Source organism: Oncorhynchus nerka, linkage group LG8 (genome assembly GCF_034236695.1).
Source record: "Oncorhynchus nerka isolate Pitt River linkage group LG8, Oner_Uvic_2.0, whole genome shotgun sequence".
Lineage (NCBI taxonomy): Eukaryota > Metazoa > Chordata > Actinopteri > Salmoniformes > Salmonidae > Oncorhynchus > Oncorhynchus nerka.
Window position 1 is genome coordinate 42,006,423 of NC_088403.1, and position 22,723 is coordinate 42,029,145.

General features: G+C 46.4%; 1 protein-coding gene across 4 annotated transcripts in view; it reads left to right on the forward strand.

Moving 5' to 3' along the window:
• col4a6 (collagen, type IV, alpha 6) overlaps positions 1 to 22,723 on the forward strand; it is a 182,721-nt gene that overhangs the window by 124,920 nt on the left and 35,078 nt on the right. For 3 of the 4 annotated variants that reach the window (XM_065021803.1, XM_029666357.2, XM_065021805.1), the window contains exons 5-17: positions 7,401 to 7,580; positions 7,648 to 7,767; positions 9,811 to 9,867; positions 10,141 to 10,167; positions 10,311 to 10,373; positions 10,753 to 10,788; positions 13,986 to 14,027; positions 18,557 to 18,649; positions 19,638 to 19,691; positions 21,733 to 21,795; positions 22,088 to 22,132; positions 22,311 to 22,364; positions 22,628 to 22,697. In XM_065021803.1, the coding sequence (XP_064877875.1) occupies positions 7,401 to 7,580; positions 7,648 to 7,767; positions 9,811 to 9,867; positions 10,141 to 10,167; positions 10,311 to 10,373; positions 10,753 to 10,788; positions 13,986 to 14,027; positions 18,557 to 18,649; positions 19,638 to 19,691; positions 21,733 to 21,795; positions 22,088 to 22,132; positions 22,311 to 22,364; positions 22,628 to 22,697 (904 nt within the window). Of the gene's footprint in view, positions 1 to 7,400; positions 7,581 to 7,647; positions 7,768 to 9,810; positions 9,868 to 10,140; positions 10,168 to 10,310; positions 10,374 to 10,752; positions 10,789 to 13,985; positions 14,028 to 17,697; positions 17,788 to 18,556; positions 18,650 to 19,637; positions 19,692 to 21,732; positions 21,796 to 22,087; positions 22,133 to 22,310; positions 22,365 to 22,627; positions 22,698 to 22,723 lie in introns of all 4 variants that reach the window. The other variant, XM_065021804.1, reaches the window with a different exon arrangement.

Here is a 22,723-nt window from a genome sequence, read left to right on the forward strand (position 1 = left end):
GAGGGTTGAACAATGATTATTGCGATATAATGCTCACTTCATTGAGAACGTATGTGCCGTTGAAATAAGGCCGTACTGGAAAATACGTATCTACACTTTTTTAAATTTATTCAGCACCTAAAATGCTCCTGATGACATCTTTTCGACGTAATTTTGTGTACTGGGAACAATGTTCTTTTTCTCTTATTTTGCCGGCCAGGTCTGCACAGTCCAAAAAAAACTTAGACGTTCCCAATCCACCTCCTATTCCCCCCTCCACCTCCTATTGCCCCCTCCACCTCCTATTTCCCCCTCCACCTCCTATTGCCCCCTCCACCTCCTATTGCCCCCTCCACCTCCTATTGCCCCCTCCACCTCCTATTGCCCCCTCCACCTCCTATTTCCCCCTCCACCTCCTATTCCCCCTCCACCTCCTATTGCCCCTCCACCTCCTATTACCCCCTCCACAACCTATTGTCCCCTCCACCTCCTATTGTTCCCTCCACCTCCTATTGCCCCCTCCACCTCCTATTGCCCCCTCCACCTCCTATTGCCCCCTCCACCTTCTATTGCCCCCTCCACCTCCTATTGCCCCCTCCACCTCCTATTGCCCCCTCCACCTCCTATTTCCCCTTCCACCCCCTATTGTCCCCTCCACCTCCTATTGTCCCCTCCACCTCCTATTTCCCCCTCCACCTCCTATTGCCCCCTCCACCTCCTATTGCCCCTCCACCTCCTATTGCCCCCTCCACCTCCTATTGCCCCCTCACCTCCTATTGCCCCCTCTACCTCCTATTTCCCCCTCCACCTCCTATTGTCCCCTCCACCTCCTATTGTCCCCTCCAACTCCTATTTCCCCCTCCACCTCCTATTGTCCCCTCCACCTCCTATTGTCCCCTCCTATTGCCCCCTCACCTCCTATTGCCCCTCTACCTCCTATTTCCCCCTCCACCTCCTATTGTCCCCTCCACCTCCTATTGTCCCCTCCACCTCCTATTGCCCCCTCCTATTGCCCCCTCACCTCCTATTGCCCCCTCACCTCCTATTGCCCCCTCCTATTGCCCCCTCACCTCCTATTGCCCCTCCTATTGCCCCCTCTACCTCCTATTTCCCCTCCACCTCCTATTGTCCCCTCCAACTCCTATTGCCCCCTCCACCTCCTATTGCCCCTCCTATTGCCCCCTCACCTCCTATTGCCCCCTCACCTCCTATTGCCCCCTCCACCTCCTATTGTCCCCTCCACCTCCTATTGTCCCCTCCAACTCCTATTTCCCCCTCCACCTCCTATTTCCCCTCCGATTGCCCCCTCCACCTCCTATGCCCCTCCACCTCCTATTTCCCCCTCCTATTGCCCCCTCCACCTCCTACTGTCCCCTCCACCTCCTATTTCCCCCTCCTATTGCCCCCTCCACCTCCTACTTCCCTCCACCTCCTATTTCCCCCTCCTATTGCCCCTCCACCTCCTACTGCCCCCTCCACCTCCTATTGCCCCCTCCACCTCCTATTTCCCCCTCCACCTCCTATTTCCCCCTCCACCTCCTATTGCCCCCTCCACCTCCTATTGTCCCCTCCACCTCCTATTGCCCCCTCCACCTCCTACTGCCCCTCCACCTCCTATTGCCCCCTCCACCTCCTACTGCCCCCTCCACCTCCTATTGCCCCCTCCACCTCCTATTGCCCCCTCCACCTCCTATTGTCCCCTCCACCTCCTATTGTCCCCTCCACCTCCTATTTCCCCCTCCTATTGCCCCCTCACCTCCTATTGCCCCCTCCTATTGTCCCCTCCAACTCCTATTGCCCCCTCCACCTCCTATTGCCCCTCCTATTGCCCCCTCACCTCCTATTGCCCCCTCACCTCCTATTGCCCCCCCCTATTTCCTCCACCTCCTATTTCCCCTCCCCTCCACCTCCTATTTCCCCTCCACCTCCACCTCCTATTGCCCCCTCCACCTCCTATTCCCCTCCCCTCCACCTCCTATTGCCCCCTCCACCTCCTACTGCCCCCTCCACCTCCTATTGCCCCCTCCACCTCCTACTGCCCCTCCCCTCCACCTCCTATTGCCCCCTCCACCTCCTATTGCCCCCTCCACCTCCTATTTCCCCCTCCACCTCCTATTGTCCCCTCCACCTCCTATTGTCCCTCCACCTCCTATTTCCCCCTCCACCTCCTATTGCCCCCTCCACCTCCTATTGCCCCCTCCTGTGGCCCCCTCACCTCCTATTGCCCCCTCACCTCCTATTGCCCCCTCTACCTCCTATTTCCCCCTCCACCTCCTATTGTCCCCTCCACCTCCTATTGTCCCCTCCACCTCCTATTTCCCCCTCCACCTCCTATTGTCCCCTCCATCTCCTATTGTCCCCTCCACCTCCTATTGCCCCCTCCACCTCCTATTGCCCCCTCACCTCCTATTGCCCCCTCACCTCCTATTGCCCCCTCTACCTCCTATTTCCCCCTCCACCTCCTATTGTCCCCTCCACCTCCTATTGTCCCCTCCAACTCCTATTTCCCCCTCCACCTCCTATTGTCCCCTCTTATTGCCCCCTCACCTCCTATTGCCCCCTCACCTCCTATTGCCCCTCCTATTGCCCCCTCACCTCCTATTGCCCCCTCTACCTCCTATTTCCCCCCCTCCACCTCCTATTGTCCCCTCCACCTCCTATTGTCCCCTCCACCTCCTATTGCCCCTCCTATTGCCCCCTCACCTCCTATTGCCCCCTCACCTCCTATTGCCCCCTCACCTCCTATTGCCCCCTCTACCTCCTATTTCCCCTCCACCTCCTATTGTCCCCTCCACCTCCTATTGCCCCCTCCTATTGCCCCCTCACCTCCTATTGCCCCTCTACCTCCTATTTCCCCCTCCACCTCCTATTGTCCCCTCCACCTCCTATTGTCCCCTCCAACTCCTATTTCCCCCTCCACCTCCTATTTCCCCCTCCTATTGCCCCCTCCACCTCCTACTGCCCCCTCCACCTCCTATTTCCCCTCCTATTGCCCCCTCCACCTCCTATTTCCCCCTCCTATTGCCCCCTCCACCTCCTACTGCCCCCTCCACCTCCTATTTCCCCCTCCTATTGCCCCCTCCACCTCCTACTGCCCCCTCCACCTCCTATTTCCCCCTCCTATTGCCCCCTCCACCCCCTACTGCCCCCTCCACGTCCTATTGCCCCCTCCACCTCCTATTTCCCCCTCCACCTCCTATTGCCCCTCCACCTCCTATTGTCCCCTCCACCTCCTATTGCCCCCTCCACCTCCTACTGCCCCCTCCACCTCCTATTGCCCCCTCCACCTCCTATTGCCCTCCACCTCCTATTTCCCCCTCCACCTCCTATTGTCCCCTCCATCTCCTATTGTCCCCTCCACCTCCTATTGTCCCCTCCACCTCCTATTTCCCCCTCCACCTCCTATTGCCCCCTCCACCTCCTATTGCCCCTCCACCTCCTATTGCCCCTCCACCTCCTATTGCCCCCTCCTATTGCCCCCTCCTATTGCCCCCTCTACCTCCTATTTCCCCTCCACCTCCTATTGTCCCCTCCACCTCCTATTGCCCCCTCCACCTCCTATTTCCCCCTCCACCTCCTATTGTCCCCTCCATCTCCTATTGTCCCCTCCACCTCCTATTGCCCCCTCCACCTCCTATTTCCCCCTCCACCTCCTATTTCCCCTCCTATTGCCCCCTCCACCTCCTACTGCCCCTCCACCTCCTACTGCCCCTCCACCTATTGCCCCCTCCACCTCCTATTTCCCCCTCCACCTCCTGTTTCCCCTCCACCTCCTATTGCCCCCTCCACCTCCTATTGCCCCCTCCACCTCCTACTGCCCCCTCCACCTCCTATTGCCCCCTCCACCTCCTATTTCCCCCTCCACCTCCTATTTCCCCCTCCACCTCCTATTGCCCCTCCACCTCCTATTGTCCCCTCCACCTCCTATTTCCTCCACCTCCTATTGCCCCCTCCACCTCCTATTGTCCCCTCCACCTCCTATTGCCCCCTCCACCTCCTACTGCCCCCTCCACCTCCTATTGCCCCCTCCACCTCCTATTGCCCCCTCCACCTCCTACTGCCCCCTCCACCTCCTATTGCCCCCTCCACCTCCTACTGCCCCCTCCACCTCCACTGGGATCACAGAATAACATTGTGTGATGTCTTTTCTGTAAAAAAAATATTAAAAAGAGCTTGTTTTAATCCATCTAGCAGATGGATGCTTCCTGTACCCTCTTTAGAGAGCTACTGTAACGGCCTAATAGTCTCTGTGTTAGGTAAGAGGTCTCCGTAAAGGTGTTTGCTAGACATTCGTTGAGACACGGAGGAAGACTGCGAGAGTTATGTCACAGTAGTTATCAAAGTGTCATACCTTACAAACACCTTTACAGTGACCTCTTATCTATCACAGAGTAAGAATGTGTTCTATTTGGCCTTGGAGGGAGAGCGATGGAAGGGAAACAATCAGGCAGGCAGGCAGACAGAGAGAGGGAGAGGGAGAGAAAGGGGTGAGAGAAAGTGGCCAACTTGTCTACCCCAACGATTTATATATACACTAGATGACTGATAGGGGGTGCTGTGTTGAAGCCGCCATGCCCATGCCATTGTAAAAAAAAAATAATGGGAAGCTATATAACTGCATTTATTAATGTACATTCGTTTTTGCCACGTTTATTATATTACAGACAGCTTAATGCATACTTGTAAATTAAATAATTTGAGTTAAACATACAAATAAAAAATATTTTTTGAAATTCCTTAAAGTATATATTTTTTAGTTTACTAATGTTACTGTCCCCAATACAACAACAAAATATTTAAATACATGTAATTTTATCCTTGAAATATTTAATTTAAATACTGTATAATTCTATTCACTCCTATGAAGGACTGCTCCCTACTGAGGAATGCCAATATGGCCGACCAGTCAGCCAAGACATAGCATCAGCAATCCAGTGTTTATATACATCATTGGACCAACTGCTACATACTTGTATGTTTAGAACCAGGTGTGAGGCCTTTAAGCAGATCACTGCCTACACCTAACCTCTCCCTGTCATTAAGACCTATGTAGATGGTTAGGGATAGAGAAGTCACCCTTAGGCACAGATCTAGGATCAGCTTACCTTCCCAGAAACCTTAACCACTAGGGGTGAAACACCCTAACAGACCTTGGATCAGTGTCTATGGCAAGTTCATTCTACTCTCATTGTAAGCAGCAGGGCTAGCATTAGCCGTTGGTATCAGCACCAGTGGGAGTTTGTGACTCAAGTCGAGTCTAACCACTGATACAGGGTCAGATTTGTATCTCCATATATGTCAGGGTTAGGGTCAAGAGGTAGAGTAATCTGATCCTAGATCTGTGGTTAGGGGCAATTTCGACATTCTTCTGGTTAGCTCTGGCCAGGTTGATAGGGTTGTGTCTGGAGACAGATGTTATATATCTATAGGACCAGGTGGTGTGGTGCAGAAATTACCCCTCTGTGTTTGTTAACTGACTCTGCCTTCCACTAATGGAGGGGTGTGTGAACTCTGAATTTGCTGTCTGAGTGTGTCCATCACGTGTTTTTGAGTCATCCCAGTCGAGGAATTCACTAAAAGATCAGCCTCTCTCCTGACTCGTCTTAAGAACCACTCTCCCCCTCCTCTCCTCACCTTCTCCCCCAACCGAATGTGCTCCCTGCCCCTCATCCACACCTCTACTCACCCACTCCCCTACACCAAAGTGCTCCCTGCCCTCTTATTCAGCTGGTGTAAACTAGGACTATGACGATCACATGTCAGGGTGTTAGTTTACCCCTCTCCTAATCCATCCACCTCAGATTATTACTACCATTGGCTTCGCTGCTTTTAACTGTCATCACCTGGGGAGGGCAATAACTGCTCTCTGTCACCACCCTGTGGTGAAGGTTGGGTAATGCACGTTTAGATCTGTTGTAGCACTGTCTGTCTTGCAACACATTTGTAGGGAAAATATCAGTTTAGGCAAATATACACTTGCAAACACACATACTGTGTAGTCTCTCTCTGTCTCTTTCTCAGGGCCAGAATATCACCATTTGAATCTGATACCTCCGTCTATAGCCACAAGCCTCAGCATGCCCACAGTGGAGTCTCTTCATTGCTATAGATTAAAGACCTATAGCACAATCACCACCACATCTAGCTACGTCTATATAGTGAGGGGTTTTGTAGAAACTTGCTTCCTCACCAAAATGTGCCATCACACCAAGGTTATTGTAGTAACCGAAAACTGAAACTTAAACTAATACTAATCATGAAAAAACAGCTTAGGAAACTGATAATAGTTTCAGTATAGTTTTAGTTTTTCAAACAGGTGTGTTAATTTTTGTATTAATTAACACACCTGTTTGAAAAACTAAAACTATACTGAAACTATTATCTTTGACTCGAAAACAAACTATATTCAAATAAAAACCATCATGAATTATGTTCAGTTTAACATTTTTACCTGGTCAAAACTCGAATGGGGATTTCAATGGCGTTTTCAAGCTTTTGGGGGGGTATTCAAACTACTGAAGCTGGTGGGTAAATGTGGCCAGGAGGTAGCTGTTTCAAATAGGCCTCGCTTGTGAATCACTACAGAGAGGAAGAGGACAAGCGAGAGGCTTGACTCTTCCCAAAATCTGCCCGCGCAAAAAATACAGCGAGAAGTGGGTATTTTTTGTATGGAGGTCAATGAGAGAATGTCAAATTTGGTAAAAAAATAAAATGTACAGTATTTGCTCATTTGCTACTTCAGGCTTATTTGATAGAATAAGGTGTAGGTCCTTATGAATGTACTGATATAAGTGGATGCACGTGGCATCCCTGCAAGAAAGAGTTGTGCCTGTTGTTCACACGTGTATCTGCCCTCTCATTGGCTAGAATGTCTGTGCCTGATCCCGCGTCCTCACCGCCTTTGCAGACATTTATTCTCATTATTAGTGCGGTCAGTCCAGTATCTTGTCAGTATATAGATCATCTTTGATCACAATTACTAGTTATCACTAGCTAACGGGGGAAAATATAAGTAAAATTAATATAAAAACACAGAACTATAATAACCTTGCATCACACAAACACAGGCACGAACACACACACACACACACACACACACACACACACACACACACACACACACACACACACACACACACACACACACACAGAGATAAAACTAATGTGCAATGTGTCGTTGAATGTTCCCTCACGTTTAAACTCCCTCTCACCTCTCCTCCTCCTCCCCAAAGGTCACCACTGCTTCCCTTTCTTTCAAGGACTTCCTATGATGTCATGTATTTGGTCATGGAAGTTAACATCCCCTCTTTCACCATCTCCTCTTCTTTCTCCCTCCAGAAGAGGAGTCCTCTTTTGAGGATATAGGACACTCCAAGCTTAGGTCCCTTCTCACCATGTATTTCCCCTCTGTGTCTCTCCAGGGGCGTCCAGGGGCCCTGGGGCCAGTAGGACCCAGTGGACCAGAGGGCTTCCCAGGTGACCAAGGGCCTTCAGGGCCCAAAGGAGAAAAGGGTCACGTCGGACTCGGGGGCCCCTCTGGGCTGAAAGGAGAAAAGGGGCCTATGGGCGTACCAGGGTTCCCAGGAACCGACGGAGTCCCAGTGAGTATTGTAACGCACGCACACACACACGCACTCACACACACCCTAACCCTATCTTTCTCTCTAGGGTCACCCAGGTGCGGACGGTGGCAGGGGTCTACCGGGAGCAGACGGGTGCAACGGTACCCAGGGAGAACCAGGTCCCAGAACTCTAAACAGTGGAATACCTGGAGCTCCAGGACTCTCTGTGAGTAACATCTATTATCTGAACTGTCTACTAGCTACTGTACTATTATCGTCTGTAGCTGTAGGGTTGTCCTCTGTAGCTCAGTTGGTCCAGCAGGGCTTTTGCAACGCCAGGAGAGTGGGATTGATTCTCTGCACCACCCGTACGTAAAATGTGTGCACTAAGTCGTTTTGGATAAAAGTGCCTGCTACAGTGCCTTCAGAAACTATTCTCACCCCTTGACTTTTTCCACATTTTGTTCTGTTATAGTCTGAGTTTAAAATAGATTACGTTGAGATTTGGTATCACTGGCCTACACAAAGTGGAATTATGTTTTTAGACATTTTTACAAATGAATTAAAAATGAAAAGCTGAAATGTCTTGAGTCAATAAGTATTGATCCCCTTTGTTGTGGCAAGCCTATACAGTTCAGGAGTAAAACTTTGCTTAACAAGTCACTTAATAAGTTGCATGGACTCTGTGTGCAATAATAGTGTTTAATATTTTCTTTTTTATGAATACCTCATCTCTGTACTCCGCACAAACAATGAACTGTTAGGTCCCTCAGTTGAGCAGTGAATTTCAAACACAGATTCAACCACAATGACCAGGAAGGTTTTCCAATGCCTCGTAAAGAAGGGAACCTATTGGTAGATGGGTAAGATAGAAAAAAAAGCAGAGATTGAATATCCCTTTGAGCATGGTGAAGTTATTAATTACACTTTGGATGGTGTATGAATACACCCAGTCACTACAAAGATACAGGCGTCCTTCCTAACTCTGTTGCCGGGGAGGGAAAAAATAGCTCAGTGATTTCACCGTGAGGCCAACGGTGTCTTTAAAACAGTTACAGAGTTTAAAGGCTGTGATAGGAGACAACTGAGGATGGATCAACAACATTTTAGTTACTCCACAATACTAACCTATATTACAGAGAGAAAAGAAGGAAGCCTGTACATAATACAAATATTCCAAAACATGCATCCTGTTTGTAATAAGGCGCTAAAATAATACTTCAAAACAAATGTGGCAAAGAAATTTACTTCATGTCCTGAATACAAAGCGATATGTTTGGGGCAAATCCAACGCACCACATCACCGAGTACCACTCTTCATATTTTCAAGCATGGTGGTGGCTGCATCATGTTATAAGTATGCTTGTCATCTTTTTTGCTGCGCACAGGCAAAATCTTAGAGGAAGACCTGGTTCAGTCTGCTTTCCAACAGACACTGGTAGACAAATACACTGGACTGGAGTTGCTTACCTTAGACGACATTGAATGTTCCTGAGTGGCCTAGTTGGAGTTTAGACTTAAATTGGTTTGAAAATGGCTGTCTAGCAATGATCAACAACCAACTTGACAGAGCTTGAAGGATAAAAAAAAAAAATGTATTGTGCAATAGTTGTACAATCCAGGTGTGCAAAGCTCTTACAGGCTGACCCAGAAAGACTCACCTCTGCAATCGCTGCCAGGCGATAATAACATGTTTTCACTCAGGGGTATGCATACTTATGTAAATGAGGTATTTCTGTATTTCATTTTCAATACATTTGCAAACATTTCTAAACACATGTTTTCACTTTGTCCTTTGGGGGTGTTGTCTGGGTGAGATAAAAAAATATATATATTTCATCCATTTTGAAATCAGGCTGTAACACAGCAAAATGTGGAACAAGTCGAGGGGTATGAAACATTTCTGAAAGGCACTGTAAATGGCATATATTATCATTGTTCTTATTATCATTGTCGTAGAGTATCTTTGCACTGTAAGACGAAATGATCTAGTGTAGTGCGTGTGGGCAACAACCTTCATTTACATCAGTACTACATGACTGTAACGAGAGTCATCTAGTAACAGCTGGTGGTTAGAACGCTGGGCCGGTAACCAAAGCGTTGCTGGTTTGAATCCCTGAGCTGACTGGTGGTGGGGGTCTGCATGGAGTGAGCTGGCAGCCGGAGGGTTACAGGCTTTAATGTGCTATGATCTCTCTCTCTCTCTCTTTCTCTCTCTCTCTCTCTCTCTCTCTCTCTCTCTCTCTCTCTCTCTCTCGCTCTCCATCAGGGTCCCACTGGTCCTAAAGGACAGAAGGGAGAGCCTGTATACGTTGGACTCAGTGGGGTAACACACACACACACACACACACATAAGGATATTATCAGGAGAAGTTTGACATTCCTTCCTCTCCCTCCTTCCCTACCTCATCTTTCCTATCCTGGAGATTGTTTAGAGAAAGGGAGATGATGTTGTTGTTATAATCTCATCCATTGAGGTCAGTCTGACCTGAAACGGACTCTCCTTCCTTCCTCCCTACATCCCTCTTTCCCCCAAGTCTATGTTTATAATGAACTCGGGCCAGTTGTTTAGCTCACAGTTTATCTTGTATCCTTACAGGGAGTTCCTGGACCGGATGGTGTACCTGTAAGACATCTCATTACTATACATCAATATACTGGATTTATTTCTGCATATGTAGTGTATTCGATAACTTGGTGTGTTCCTGACCGGGTTGTATGTGTTCTGTGTTCCTGACCCGCTTTTCTGTGTTATGTTTCTCTCCGTAGGGTCCTAGAGGTCCAGACGGAGGTCCCGGTGACTTCGGCCCTCGAGGTCCTGATGGATTCCTGGTACGTACACACGCACACACACACGCACACACGCACACACACATGCACACACACACACACACACACACACACACACACACACACACACACACACACACCTGTCTGTGTTGATCTAGATACAATATACCATTAATATACTGTATGTGCTCAGTATATTACAGAAACTATGTTATCCCAAACAGTGGCATGACAACCTTTGCGTTACACAGAGTGTTTGTCATGTTTAATCTACACATTGGTTAATAAGACTAAAGCCAGTGACTTGGGGGAATATACCTCTCTTATTGTCTCTTGATGACTGTCTATTTTACAATAGAATCTAATAGATCGGTCTTCTCTCCGACTGACTTCCTGTCTGTGTTGTGTTGTTTTTCTCCAGGGTGCTCCAGGCCCCCCCGGTCCCCCTGGCCCTGTAGTAAGTACTGGACAACAGTAGATAGGGGAAAACTCCTGACCCTTCAGTAGTTATAGGCCTGGAGTTTTCCTGCCCTGCTAACATGATACCCCTGGCCCTGTAGTAAGTACTGGACAACAGTAGATAGGGGAAAACTCCTGACCCTTCAGTAGTTATAGGCCTGGAGTTTTCCTGCCCTGCTAACATGATACCCCTGGCCCTGTAGTAAGTACTGGACAACACTACAGTGGTGGAAAAAGTACCCAATTGTCATACATTTTACTCAAGTAAAAGTCACTCAGCAAAATACAGTACTACTTGAGTAAAAGTCTGAAGGTATCTGGTTTTAAATATACTTAAGTATCAAAAATAAAAGTATAAATCATTTTGCATTCCTTATAATAAGCAAACAAAACTGCCCGATTGTCTTGTTTTTACTTATTGATATATATAGCCAGGTGCATTCTCCAACACTTTTGTGTTTAGTGATTCTGTCAGTGTGTGTGAATTGGACCATGTTGCTGTCCCGATGAGCATTAGAAATGTAACAAGTACTTTTAGGTGTCAGGGAAAATGTGTTGAGTAAAAAGTACATCATTTTCTTTGGGAATGTAGTGGAAAAGTTAAAGTTGTCAAAAATATAAAAAGTAAAGTACATATACCCCCCAAAACGACATAAGTAGTACTAAGAGTTTACTTAAGTACTTTACACCATGACAAATTATATGTATACAAATGTTATGCATACTCAGTCCATACTGGGGATCTTTGTTACTGGTGACTTATATGCAGACTGTTATAATGACTGTTATATTGCAGAACCAGTCAAAAGTTTGTACACATCTACTCATTTAAGGGTTTTTCTTTATTTTGACTATTTTCTACATTGTAGAATAACAGTGAAGAGATCAAAACTATTAAATAAGGAATCATGTAGTAACCAAAAAAGTGTTAAACAAATCAAAATATATTGCATATTTTAGATTCTTAAAAGTTGCCACCCTTGATGACAGCTTTGCACACTCTTGGCATTCTTTCAACCAGCTTCACCTGGAATGCTTTTCCAACAGTCTTGAAGGAGTTCCCACATATGTTGAGCACTTGTTGGCTGCTTTTCCTCCACTCTGAGGTCAAACTCATCCCAAAGCATCTCAAATGGGTTGAGGTCGGGTAATTGTGGAGGCCAGGTCATGTGATGCACCACTCCATCACTCTCCTTGGTCAAATAGCCCTTACACAGCCTGGAGGTGTGTTGAGTCATTGTCCTGTTGAAAAACAAATTATAGTCCCTGCTAAGTGCGAACCAGATGGGTTGGCGTATCGCTGCAGAATGCTGTGGTAGCCATGTTTGAATTTAAGTGTGCCTTGAATTCTAAATAAATCACAGACAGTGTGACCAGCAAAGCACCATCTCACCTCCTCCTCCATGCTTCACAGTGGTGACCACACATGCGGAGATCATCCGTTCACCTACTCTGTGTCTCACAAAGACACGGCGGTTGGAACCAAAAATCTCAAATTTGGACCAAAAAGGACAGATTTCCACTGGTCTAATGTCCATTGCTCATGTTTCTTGCCTCAAGCAAGTCTCTTCTTATTATTGGTGTCCTTTAGTAGTGGTTTCTTTGCAGCAAGTCGACCATGAAGGTCTGATTCACGCAGTCTCCTCTGAACAGTTGATGTTGAGATGTGTCTGTTACTTGAACTCTGTGAAGCATTTATTTGGGCTGCTATCTGAGATGCAGTTAACTCTAATGAACTTATCCTCTGTAGCAGATGCAACTCTGTGTCTTCCTTTCCTGTGACGGTCCTCATGAGAGCCAGTTTCATCATAGCGCTTTATGGTTTTTGCAACTGCACTTGAAGAACGTTTCAAAGTTCTTGAAATGTTCTGCATTGACTGACCTTCTGACATTCTTAAAGTAATGATGGACTTTCATTTCTCTTTGCTTATATGAGCTGTTCTTGCTGTTCTCTTAATATGGACTTGCTCTTTTACCAAATTCCACAAATTAACTTTTAACAAGGCACACATGTTAATTGAAATGCATTCCAGGTCATGAAGCTGGTTGAGAGAATGCCAAGAGTGTGCAAAGCTGTCATCAAGACAAAGGATGGCTACTTTGAAAAATCTCAAATATAAAATGTGTTTTGATTTGATTAACACTTTTTTGGTTACTACATGATTCCATGTGTGTTATTTCATAGTTTTTATGTATTCACTATTATTCTACAATTTAGAAAATAGTAAAAATAAAGAAAAACCCTTGAATGAGTATATGTGTCCAAACTTTTGACTGGTACTGTATATCGAACAAAAATATAAACATGACATGCAACAATTTCAACGATTTTACTGAGTTCATATGAGGAATTTCCAGTTCATATAAGGAAATCGGTCAATGAAATAAATAAATTAGGCCCTAATGGATGTATTTCACATGACTGAGCAGAGGCGCAGCCATGGATGGGCCTGGGAGGGCATAGGCCTACCTACTTGGGAGCCAGGACCAGCCAATCAAAATGAGTTTATACCCACATAAGGGCTTTATTGCAGACAGAAATAGTCATCAGTTTCATCAGCTGTCCAGGTGGCTGATCTCAGACGATCCAGGTGACGATCAGGTGACGAAGCCGAATGTGGTGGTCCTGGGCTGGCATGGTTACACTTGGTCTGCGGTCGTGAGGCCTGTTGGACATACTGCCAAATTCTCTAAAACAACGTTGGGGCAGTTTATGGTAGAGAAAAGAAGATTATATTCTCTGGCAACAGCTCTGGTGGACATTCCTGCAGTCAGCATGCAAATTGCACGCTCCTTCAAAACTTGAGATATCTGTGGCATTGTGTTGTGTGACAAAACTGCACATTTTAGAGTGGCCTTTTATTGTCCCCAGCACAAGTTGCACCTGTGTAATGATCTTGCTGTTTAATCAGCTTCTTAATATGCCACACCTGTCAGGTGGATGGATTATCTTGGCAAAGGAGAAATGCTCACTAACAGGGATGTTAACAAAAACATTTGAGAGAAATAAGCTTTTTGTGCATATGTGAAATTTCTGGGATCTTTTATTTCAGCTCATGAAACATGTGACCAACACTTTACATGTTGCGTTTACATTTTTGTTCAGTATAATTACATCCATACAATTTTACAATGCTTGTCATGTGTAGGGTGATGTGTTGTTGTCCAAATGCAATACCCACTCTTGTTTTCCAGGGGAGCCCCAGTCTAGGGTTTCAGGGGGAGCCAGGAGACAAGGTACGCACCAACAAAACAAAACAACACAACTAATTATTAGATGTTAATGATCGATTTTATTGATTAGTAATCGATTAATCATATCAGTTTATTAGGTCTTTAGCATCTTATTCGCTCACCCGACCCAACCAGAACTTCCCCTCACCCCGTCCAACCATATCTACTGTACCCCTTCTTATCACTCATTGGATTTCAGCTATATTGAGAAGTAATTGATTTATTACATCAGTATATTACATCAGTTTAAAGCTATTTAGACTGTTGATAGAGTGTAATATGACATAATCTGCATCCCAAATGTCACCGTATTCCTTATATAGTGCACTACTTTTGACCAGAGCCCCTTTGTATCTATATGTCTTTCCCAATGGGAGGGAGACTGGCAACTTTATACTCACTGTAAATCAAATTAGATCAAACTGAAGACAGCCGGCTTAGGTTATTCTAGCTGTGTGTGTGTGTGTGTGTGTGTGTGTGTGTGTGTGTGTGTGTGTGTGTGTGTGTGTGTGTGCGCGTGCGTGCGTGTGTGCGTGCGTGCGAGCCTGCTATGTGTGCATGCGTGTTGAGGATGGTTAAAATGCATGATGAAGGATGTCTTTTTGACCTCTGTGTGCATGCCATGTAATCGTTCTTGGTGATGATTTGACACATCCTCTTCCCCTCTATTCAACCTCATCCCATCTCCCCCTGGCCCTTACATACATCCAACAGTACATTACCCTTTAGCCCCAACAGTCCCTCCATCCATCTCTCCTGACCTCCTCCCTCATCCCCCTCTTCTCTGTTTTTTCCACTGACACATCTACCTCAATATATCACCAGTATCAGTGGTGGCGATTGGCTGGAGATATGGGAGGATGGGCTCATTGTAATGGCTGGAATGGAGAGAATGGAACGGTTTCATTACATGGTTTCCATGTGTTTGATACCATTCCATTCACTCCATTTCAGTCATTATTAGGAGCCATCCTCCCCTCACCAGCCTCCTCTGGTTTGTTCCATCTCTATTATTTAAATATGATCTTGTCTTCAATGATTTTACAGTTTACCCCTGGTGTGTTTACAAATGCATGACAGTACTGCCACTGGGACGACTAAAGCCCTATGGAGGCGGTCATTTTGTTTCTCATTATGAATCTGGACTCTTAACAAATATGAACTCTAACAAATCTGAACGAAAAAGATCAATCTAATATGTAATTGAAGGAACGAACAGTTGTCCTGTGGCATTACTAAAATAACATGTTTCCTTACTGTTGGATGGCAGCTCAGAGATTATTCTAGAACTTTTCATCACCCTCATAGAAGTCAATCATTTGTGGACTCTACTAAAGGTAGTCTTAGCACATTAGTTATGTACTGTCTGTCGCTTTGGATAAAAGCATCTGCTAAATGGCATCTTTATTACGTCTGTGCTAAGACTACTTTTAGTTGGTAGAAACAGACAATAACATATTGCATATTGTATCTATAAGATTCCCAACTAATTCTATGAATTCTATGTTGTATTATATTCAGCCTATAAAATCCACTTTATTGTATTATATTTCCAACCAATAAGATCTCTGAGCTGTCATGTGGGTGGGCGTGTCGTGGTCTGTGATTGGTGCTGGAATCACTTGCTCCTGCTTCCTGTGCTGCGTTATATTCCTTTGACCTTATTTGGGCATGTTGGTGCTGGAACATCATGGGAGTTTTGTCTCAGTATTCAGTATCCGTTGCATTTGAACACCAGTGAGAATGAATGACCCACTAACATTCACCACCGATCCATCAATGGCTGAATCCGCCATCTTGCCATCTTATCCTCCCTGCATGTATCTTGTTGTTCAACCCCCCAACAACAACAAACAAACAAACAAACAATAACAAACTACTAATTGGAAGTCGTGTTGAAAGAGGAACAGCTAGATTCACTGATAAGCCTTTTGGATAGATGACAAGCAAACATTTTAGTAACGTCAGTTATTTATCCCTTTAATTCAATTTTTTTCTATATGATATATTTTCTGTTTTGGCCTGAGGAAATTGCTCTCTAAATTGTTTTCTTCTCAGTGACGTATCGGAAGAAAGATAAAGTCGGCCAGAGCTCTCTCTCTCTCTCTCTCTCTCTCTCCCTTTCTCTCTTTATCAATCCCCCTCTTTCTCTTCAATTCTCTCTTCATCAATCTCCCTCATACACGTTCTCTTACTCCTCCAATCCTATCTCCCCTTCTTCGTTTATGGGTTGTTCCACGAAATAGGTGCATTTTGCGCTCCTTTGATATTTTAAATAGAAATTGTGAACCGATACTGTTATATTAAATGTTATATTAAACGAAGTGCCCTTTAGTGTAGACCACATGGATGATTAAATCAATCTGATTTTTAAGATGAACAAAGGCTTGCTAAAAAAGAAAATGGTGACGCTTGCATTCAATTGCCACTCCCTGTTCCACACATCAAACTTCCATTCCCTGTGTCACAAAGGGATTCATGGCATATTTCAGATGAAATCGCCAACCCTGTTTCAATCAACCCTGTTACTTTATTTGGCACTTAAATGACATTAGATTAGAGGGTTTAATAGTCACATGTACAGTGTTGCAGATGTAATTACAGGGTACAGTTAGATTCTTGAGCTCCGAGCTCCAACAATGCAGGACAAAGGTAGCTGACTAGTGGTAGCTATTCAGCAGCCTGATGGTCAGGGGGTAGAAGCTATTGGCCAGTCTTACAGTTTTTGCCATGATGCTCCTGTACTGTCTTAGTGATGGAAACGGGGAGAACAGGCCACGGCTCGGGTTGCTGCGGTCCCTGATGATCTTTCTGCGACACCTGGTGTTGTAGGTGTCCTGGAGGGCACGCAGTGTGCAGCCAATGGCGTGTTTGGCTGAGCGTACCACCCTCTGTAGTGCCTTGTGGTCCTCAGAGGTGGAGTTGCCATACCCCAGACAGTATGCTTTCGATGGTGCTCCTGTAGAACACTGCGAGGGCCCTTGGGGACAGGCTAAATTTCTTCAGCATCCTGAGGTTGAAGAATCAGTGTCGTTCTCGACCACTGTGTCGTTGTGGTGTAGGCACCTACTGTAGCAATTTTTATTAAATTAACCTCTTGAGATGGGAAAACTCGTTTTTTATAAATGTGAACATGTGCTATTTATTTGGTGAAATGTTTTTTATTGATACCAAGTTACACTTCTCAAAAGGGACCGAATTGGTGGAACGACCTTAATGCAATCCCACCATCTCATCCCCTACTTCTCACTCTCACTTTGAGTCTCTCTATCTTTCTCTTTTCCTGTCTTTTTATCTTCATTTCATTTTATCACCTTTCCTATCGCTCTCTTTTTGTTTAATGTGTTCTCCTTCTATCTCTCGTTCCCTCTTTTCCTATTTCTCCCTCTTCATCCCTCTCCTTTTCCCTTCTCTCTCCCTGGCCCTCTCTCTTTCTGGCTCTCTTTCTTGCCACCTCTCCCTCTCCTCTATCTCTCCACCTCTCTTTTTCCTTCTCCATCTTCTCCCTCTCTCTCAATCTTCCAACCCTCATCCCCCCTTCCCCCACCCCCCTTTGCTCTCAACCTTCCAACTTACAAATTCCTACCGCACCCTTCAACCTCCAACCTCCTCATCCTCCCGTCTGATTGGCTAATAATGACTGACTCACATGTGTTGTCCTCTGGATCACCAGGGCGACGCAGGTCAGCCCGGACCCCGAGGCGTGCCCGGCGACGAGCCGCTAGTAGGCGCACCTATTACCACTATCTACAAAGGAGATAAGGTAACACAGACAGGAGCAGTGGTCCCCGCCCGCCGGAGGGGTGAGAAAGAGGGAGGAGAGACAGGGGGAGGAGGGGGGAGGAAGACACTGAGGCAGGGGGGAAGAGAGGGGACGAAAGGCTGGTCTAAGACACAGAATCACAAAAGCATCTTTGGTTATATATTATGGAAAGTAGTATTACAAAATACCATGGAGGGTTGTAGTTGACGTGTCTCTACTCTTTTATGACAGTCAACCTGAAGTTGACAGATAACCCGATGTTGACTTGCCTCCATCTTGCCAAACTAATGTAATTCTGCTTCTGGTGTAGCACTACAAAGCACAGGGGTTGGGAAGCTCTCCAAAGCAAGTATGATGCAAATAATCAGCAACTGTACTGTTAGCTGTGGATGACATAAGTAATGATAGTGTGGGATGTAAAAACATATCGCAATAGGGGAAGGGATAGTATACTGTGTGACTGACCGGCCCTTCATACCCCCCAACCCCCCTGCCGCCAAACTCTACCTTGCCCGAAACCCCCCCAACCCCCTACACTACCACCCCTCCTAGGGTCACACACACACACACAGTCCGTCCCTCCAACTACCCCTACCCCCTCTCCTCTCTAGACCAACCCTCCAACCTATCCCTCCAAATCTACCTGAAAACAACTGCTGTTGCCACCACCCAACCAATCCCCTCCCTCCTCCCCTCCAACCCTCCTCTCCCTCAACCCCCATCGTGTTGCCATGTAAAAACTCTCTCTTCCTTGGTTACCGTTACCCAGGGCGATGTGGGCCCGCAGGGAGACCCAGGCAGGCCCTTGGTCAATGGAGTGGTGGAGTTTGTGGGCTTTCCTAAAGGAGACAAAGGACCTAAGGTTTGTGATGAGAGAAACACACGTTCAGCTCCAGGGCTCCAGAGAGGAGGCCTGGGTAGCCGACCCACTCTCCCCCAGCCGGGTTGCTCCATCCTGGCATGGAGCCGAGCCGTGGTGGGGGGGTGGGTGGTGGAAGGTGGTGGTGATACTATGCCCCACCTATAGCTGGCTCGCTGGCTGGCTCCTGGAGTGTCATACAGTCCCCCGCGCCCCCCAACCATCCCCTCTCCCGGCCTACACCCCCCCTTCCCTTCCCTCCCCCAGTGTCTGTGTCCCATTCCATTATCCCATTATACACCCGCACCCCATCGCAATGTCATACTGCAGTTATTATTGAGTTGTTTGTTTTCTTACTGTGTGTTTTTATATCAGTTGTTGCACACAGAATACAAAGTAAATGACAGGATTAGTGTAATATTGAAAGACAATGAAAATCTGCAGATATCAGCCAGTACTGTAAAGTGAAGAATATCTACTGTTTGCGTCATGCACATGTTTACAGAGAGACTTTACTAATGTTACTGTACTCTGTCAATCGGATGCTTTAGTATCACTTCAAGTGGACATAAGACATAAGCATTAGCAGTGAAAGGTTTTCATCCGTCATTGCTGTTATAACCTGTTTTTGCCTCCTCATTGCTTTATGCTGGTTATTTTTTTTCTTCCTGAATGATGGCGTCTGGACTTTCCTCCAGTGAGGACAACTGTGGGGTTGCCATTTTGTTTCTGTAACGTTTCCTTTTGCTTTTCTCCATACCCTGCTCTCTCTTTCTCTTTTTCTCTCTCTCTCTCTCTTTCTCTCTTTCTCTCTTCTCTCTCTCTCTCCATCTCTCTCCCTCTCTTTCTCTCCTCTCCATCTCCATCTCTCTCTCTCTCTCTCTCTCCCTCTCCATCTCTCCCTCTCCCTCTCCCTCTCCATCTCCATCTCCATCTCTCTCTCTCCATCTCTCTCCTCTCTCTCTCTCTCTCTCTTCTCTCTCTCTCTCAGGGGGAAGGGGGTTACAAAGGAGTGCGTGGACAAACTGGTAGACCCGGCCCACCTGTAAGTGTGTCTGTCTTGTCTGTTGGGGACAATAAAGATTTATTTAATTGAATAGCTATTTGCAGTAGAGCATAAAGAATGCTATTTCAACCAAAATGGAGAATGTACTGTCACTGTCCCAAATGGCACCCTGTTCCCTAATATTGCACTACTTTTGACCAGAGCTTTAAAGGGGCAATCTGCCATTGTTACAGCAATGTTTGGACTGAAAATTCACGATAAACTCACCAAAAAAAGAAACGTCCCTTTTTCAAGACCCTGTCTTTACAAGATAATTTGTCAAAATCCAAATAACTTCACAGATCTTCATTGTAAAGGGTTTAAACACTGTTTCCCATGCTTGTTCAATGAACCATAACCAATTAATGAACATGCACCTGTGGAACGGTCATTAAGACACTAACAGCTTACAGACGGTAGGCAATTAAGGTCACAGTTATGAAAACTTAGGACACTAAAAGGCCTTTCTACTGACTCTGAAAAACACCAAAAGAAAGATGCCCAGGGTCCCTGCTCATCTGTGTGAACATGCCTTGGGCATGCTGTAAGGAGGCATGAGGACTGCAGATGTGGCCAGGGCAATAAATTGCAATGTCCGTACTGCGAGACGCCTAAGACAGCGCTACAGGGAGTCAAGACGGACAGCTGATCGTCCTCGCAGTGGCAGACCACGTGTAACAATACTTGCACAGGATTGGTACATCCGAACATCACACCTGAGGGACAGGTACAGGATGGCAACAACAACTGCCCGAGTTACACCAGGAATGCACAATCTCCCCCATCAGTGCTCAGACTGTCCACAATAGGCTGAGAGAGGCTAGACTGAGGGCTTGTAGGCCTGTTGTAAGACAGGCTCTTCACCAGACATCACCGGCAACAACGTTGCCTATGGGCACAAACCCACCGTCGCTGGACCAGACAGGACTGGCAAAAAAGTGCCCTTCTCTGACAAGTCGCCGTTTTGTCTCACTGGGGTGATGGTCGAATTTGCGCTTATCGTTGAAGGAATGAGCATTACACCGAGGCCTGTACTCTAGAGCGGGATCAATTTGGAGGTGGAGGGTCCGTCATGGTCTGGGGCGGTGTGTCACAGCATCATTGGACTGAGCTTGTTGTCATTGCAGGCAATCTCAATGCTGTGCGTTAGAGGGAAGACATCCTCCTCCCTCATGTGGTACCCTTCCTGCAGGCTCATCCTGACATGACCCTCTAGCATGACAACGCTGTGTGTTACAGGGAAGACATCCTCCTCCCTCATGTGGTACCCTTCATGCAGGCTCATCCTGACATGACCCTCTAGCATGACAATGCCATCAGCCATACGGCTCATTCTGCGCATGATTTCCTGCAAGACAAGAATGTCAGTGTTCTGCCATGGCCAGCGAAGAGCCCGGATCTCCATCCCATTGAGCACGTCTGGGACCTGTTGGATCGGAGGGTGAGGGCTAGGGTCATTCCCCCCCCCAGAAATGTCAGGGAACTTGCAGGTGCCTTGGTGGAAGAGTGGGTAACATCTCACAGCAAGAACTGGCAAATCTGGTGCAGTCCACGAGGAGGAGATGCACTGCAGTACTCAACACAGCTGTTGGCCACACCAGATACTGACTGTTACTTTTGATTTTGACCCCCCCCCACACACACACACACACACACACTTTGTTCAGGGACACATTATACCATTTCTGTGATTCACATGTCTGTGGAACTTGTTCAGTTCATGTCTCAGTTGTTTTACTCCTTTGTTTGTAAACAATGCAATTGTAAACACCCACTGTATAGCCTCAAAACACGGTTAAAACTATCATTTTGATATCATGGATGGCCAGTATTTGCATCTATAGCTCTGTCTATGTATGATTTTCACATTTCTCCAGCCCCCATCCCTCAGCTATTTACCAAATCAGTGGCGGGATGACTGCTTTGTTATCGTTTGAACTGCAGATTGCCCCTATAAAGTAGTGGACTACATAGGGAATGGTCTGTCATTTAGCAAGCAGTAAGTATGTTGTAAATGTTTGACCCATACGTCTGTTGCCAGGGTCCTTTCGGCTTTCCTGGCGAGGTGGGAGAGAGTGGAATTTTGGGGTATCCAGGGGGACGGGTAAGCTCCTCCCCTCCTTCTACGTCTGATAATCTCCCAATTGTCTCTCCTCCCTCCCAAAGTGTGCACTTGTTCACTTCCCTTCACTGATTTGAAAGGAATGACTGGTATAATAAATATGGTGGAAACCCATACTGGTCCGTACCCCTACCAATAGGATGCTTTTAAACTTGTAGGAAGTAGTGAACAAAATAGGTCTTATTGGTTAACACCCATTGTGTTGTGATGATTGGGATTCTTAACTCTGATTCTAAACTGTTCTGCGGCGGCCTTCTTGTTTCTCTCTTGGCAGGGTCCTCCTGGTTTTAACGGGCCTCCCGGATCTCCAGGAAGACAGGTAAGACACACACTCACACACACACACACACACACACGCACACCTATTTGGCTCTATCACGCACAGCCAGAGGCAAAACGAGAGACAGGAGAGAGAGAGGCACACACACACACTTAAATCAAATAATACATTGATTTATAAACAGATTAATGAACCAATGAATCTCTTTCCCACAAAGGGATTCACAGGAAGTCCAGGGTTCCCCGGCCAACCAGGCTACAGAGGACCTAAGGTAATCCATTTTTCTGAAATGAATAAATGACTGTGTATTTCATACAAATGGAATATCATGCAATATTGACCGTATTTTCACAATTCTGATCTTTTGCCCAATTTTCGGTGGAAGAGCAGATCTGATTGGTCAAAAGACCAATAATTTGTGGATAAAGATCAGAATTGTGTCATCTTGTTCTGAGGGTTTGAGTTGCAAGGCTCCAGTCTGCCAGTAGGGGGTGAAGAAGTAAATACATGTTCTTTTCTTCTGTTTGTTTTTAGGGTGACCAGGGAGAACAGGGGCCTCCCGGACCCCCGATCTACACTGACGCACAAGGGATGTCTGTTCAAGGTAACACACACACACAAACATGTTAT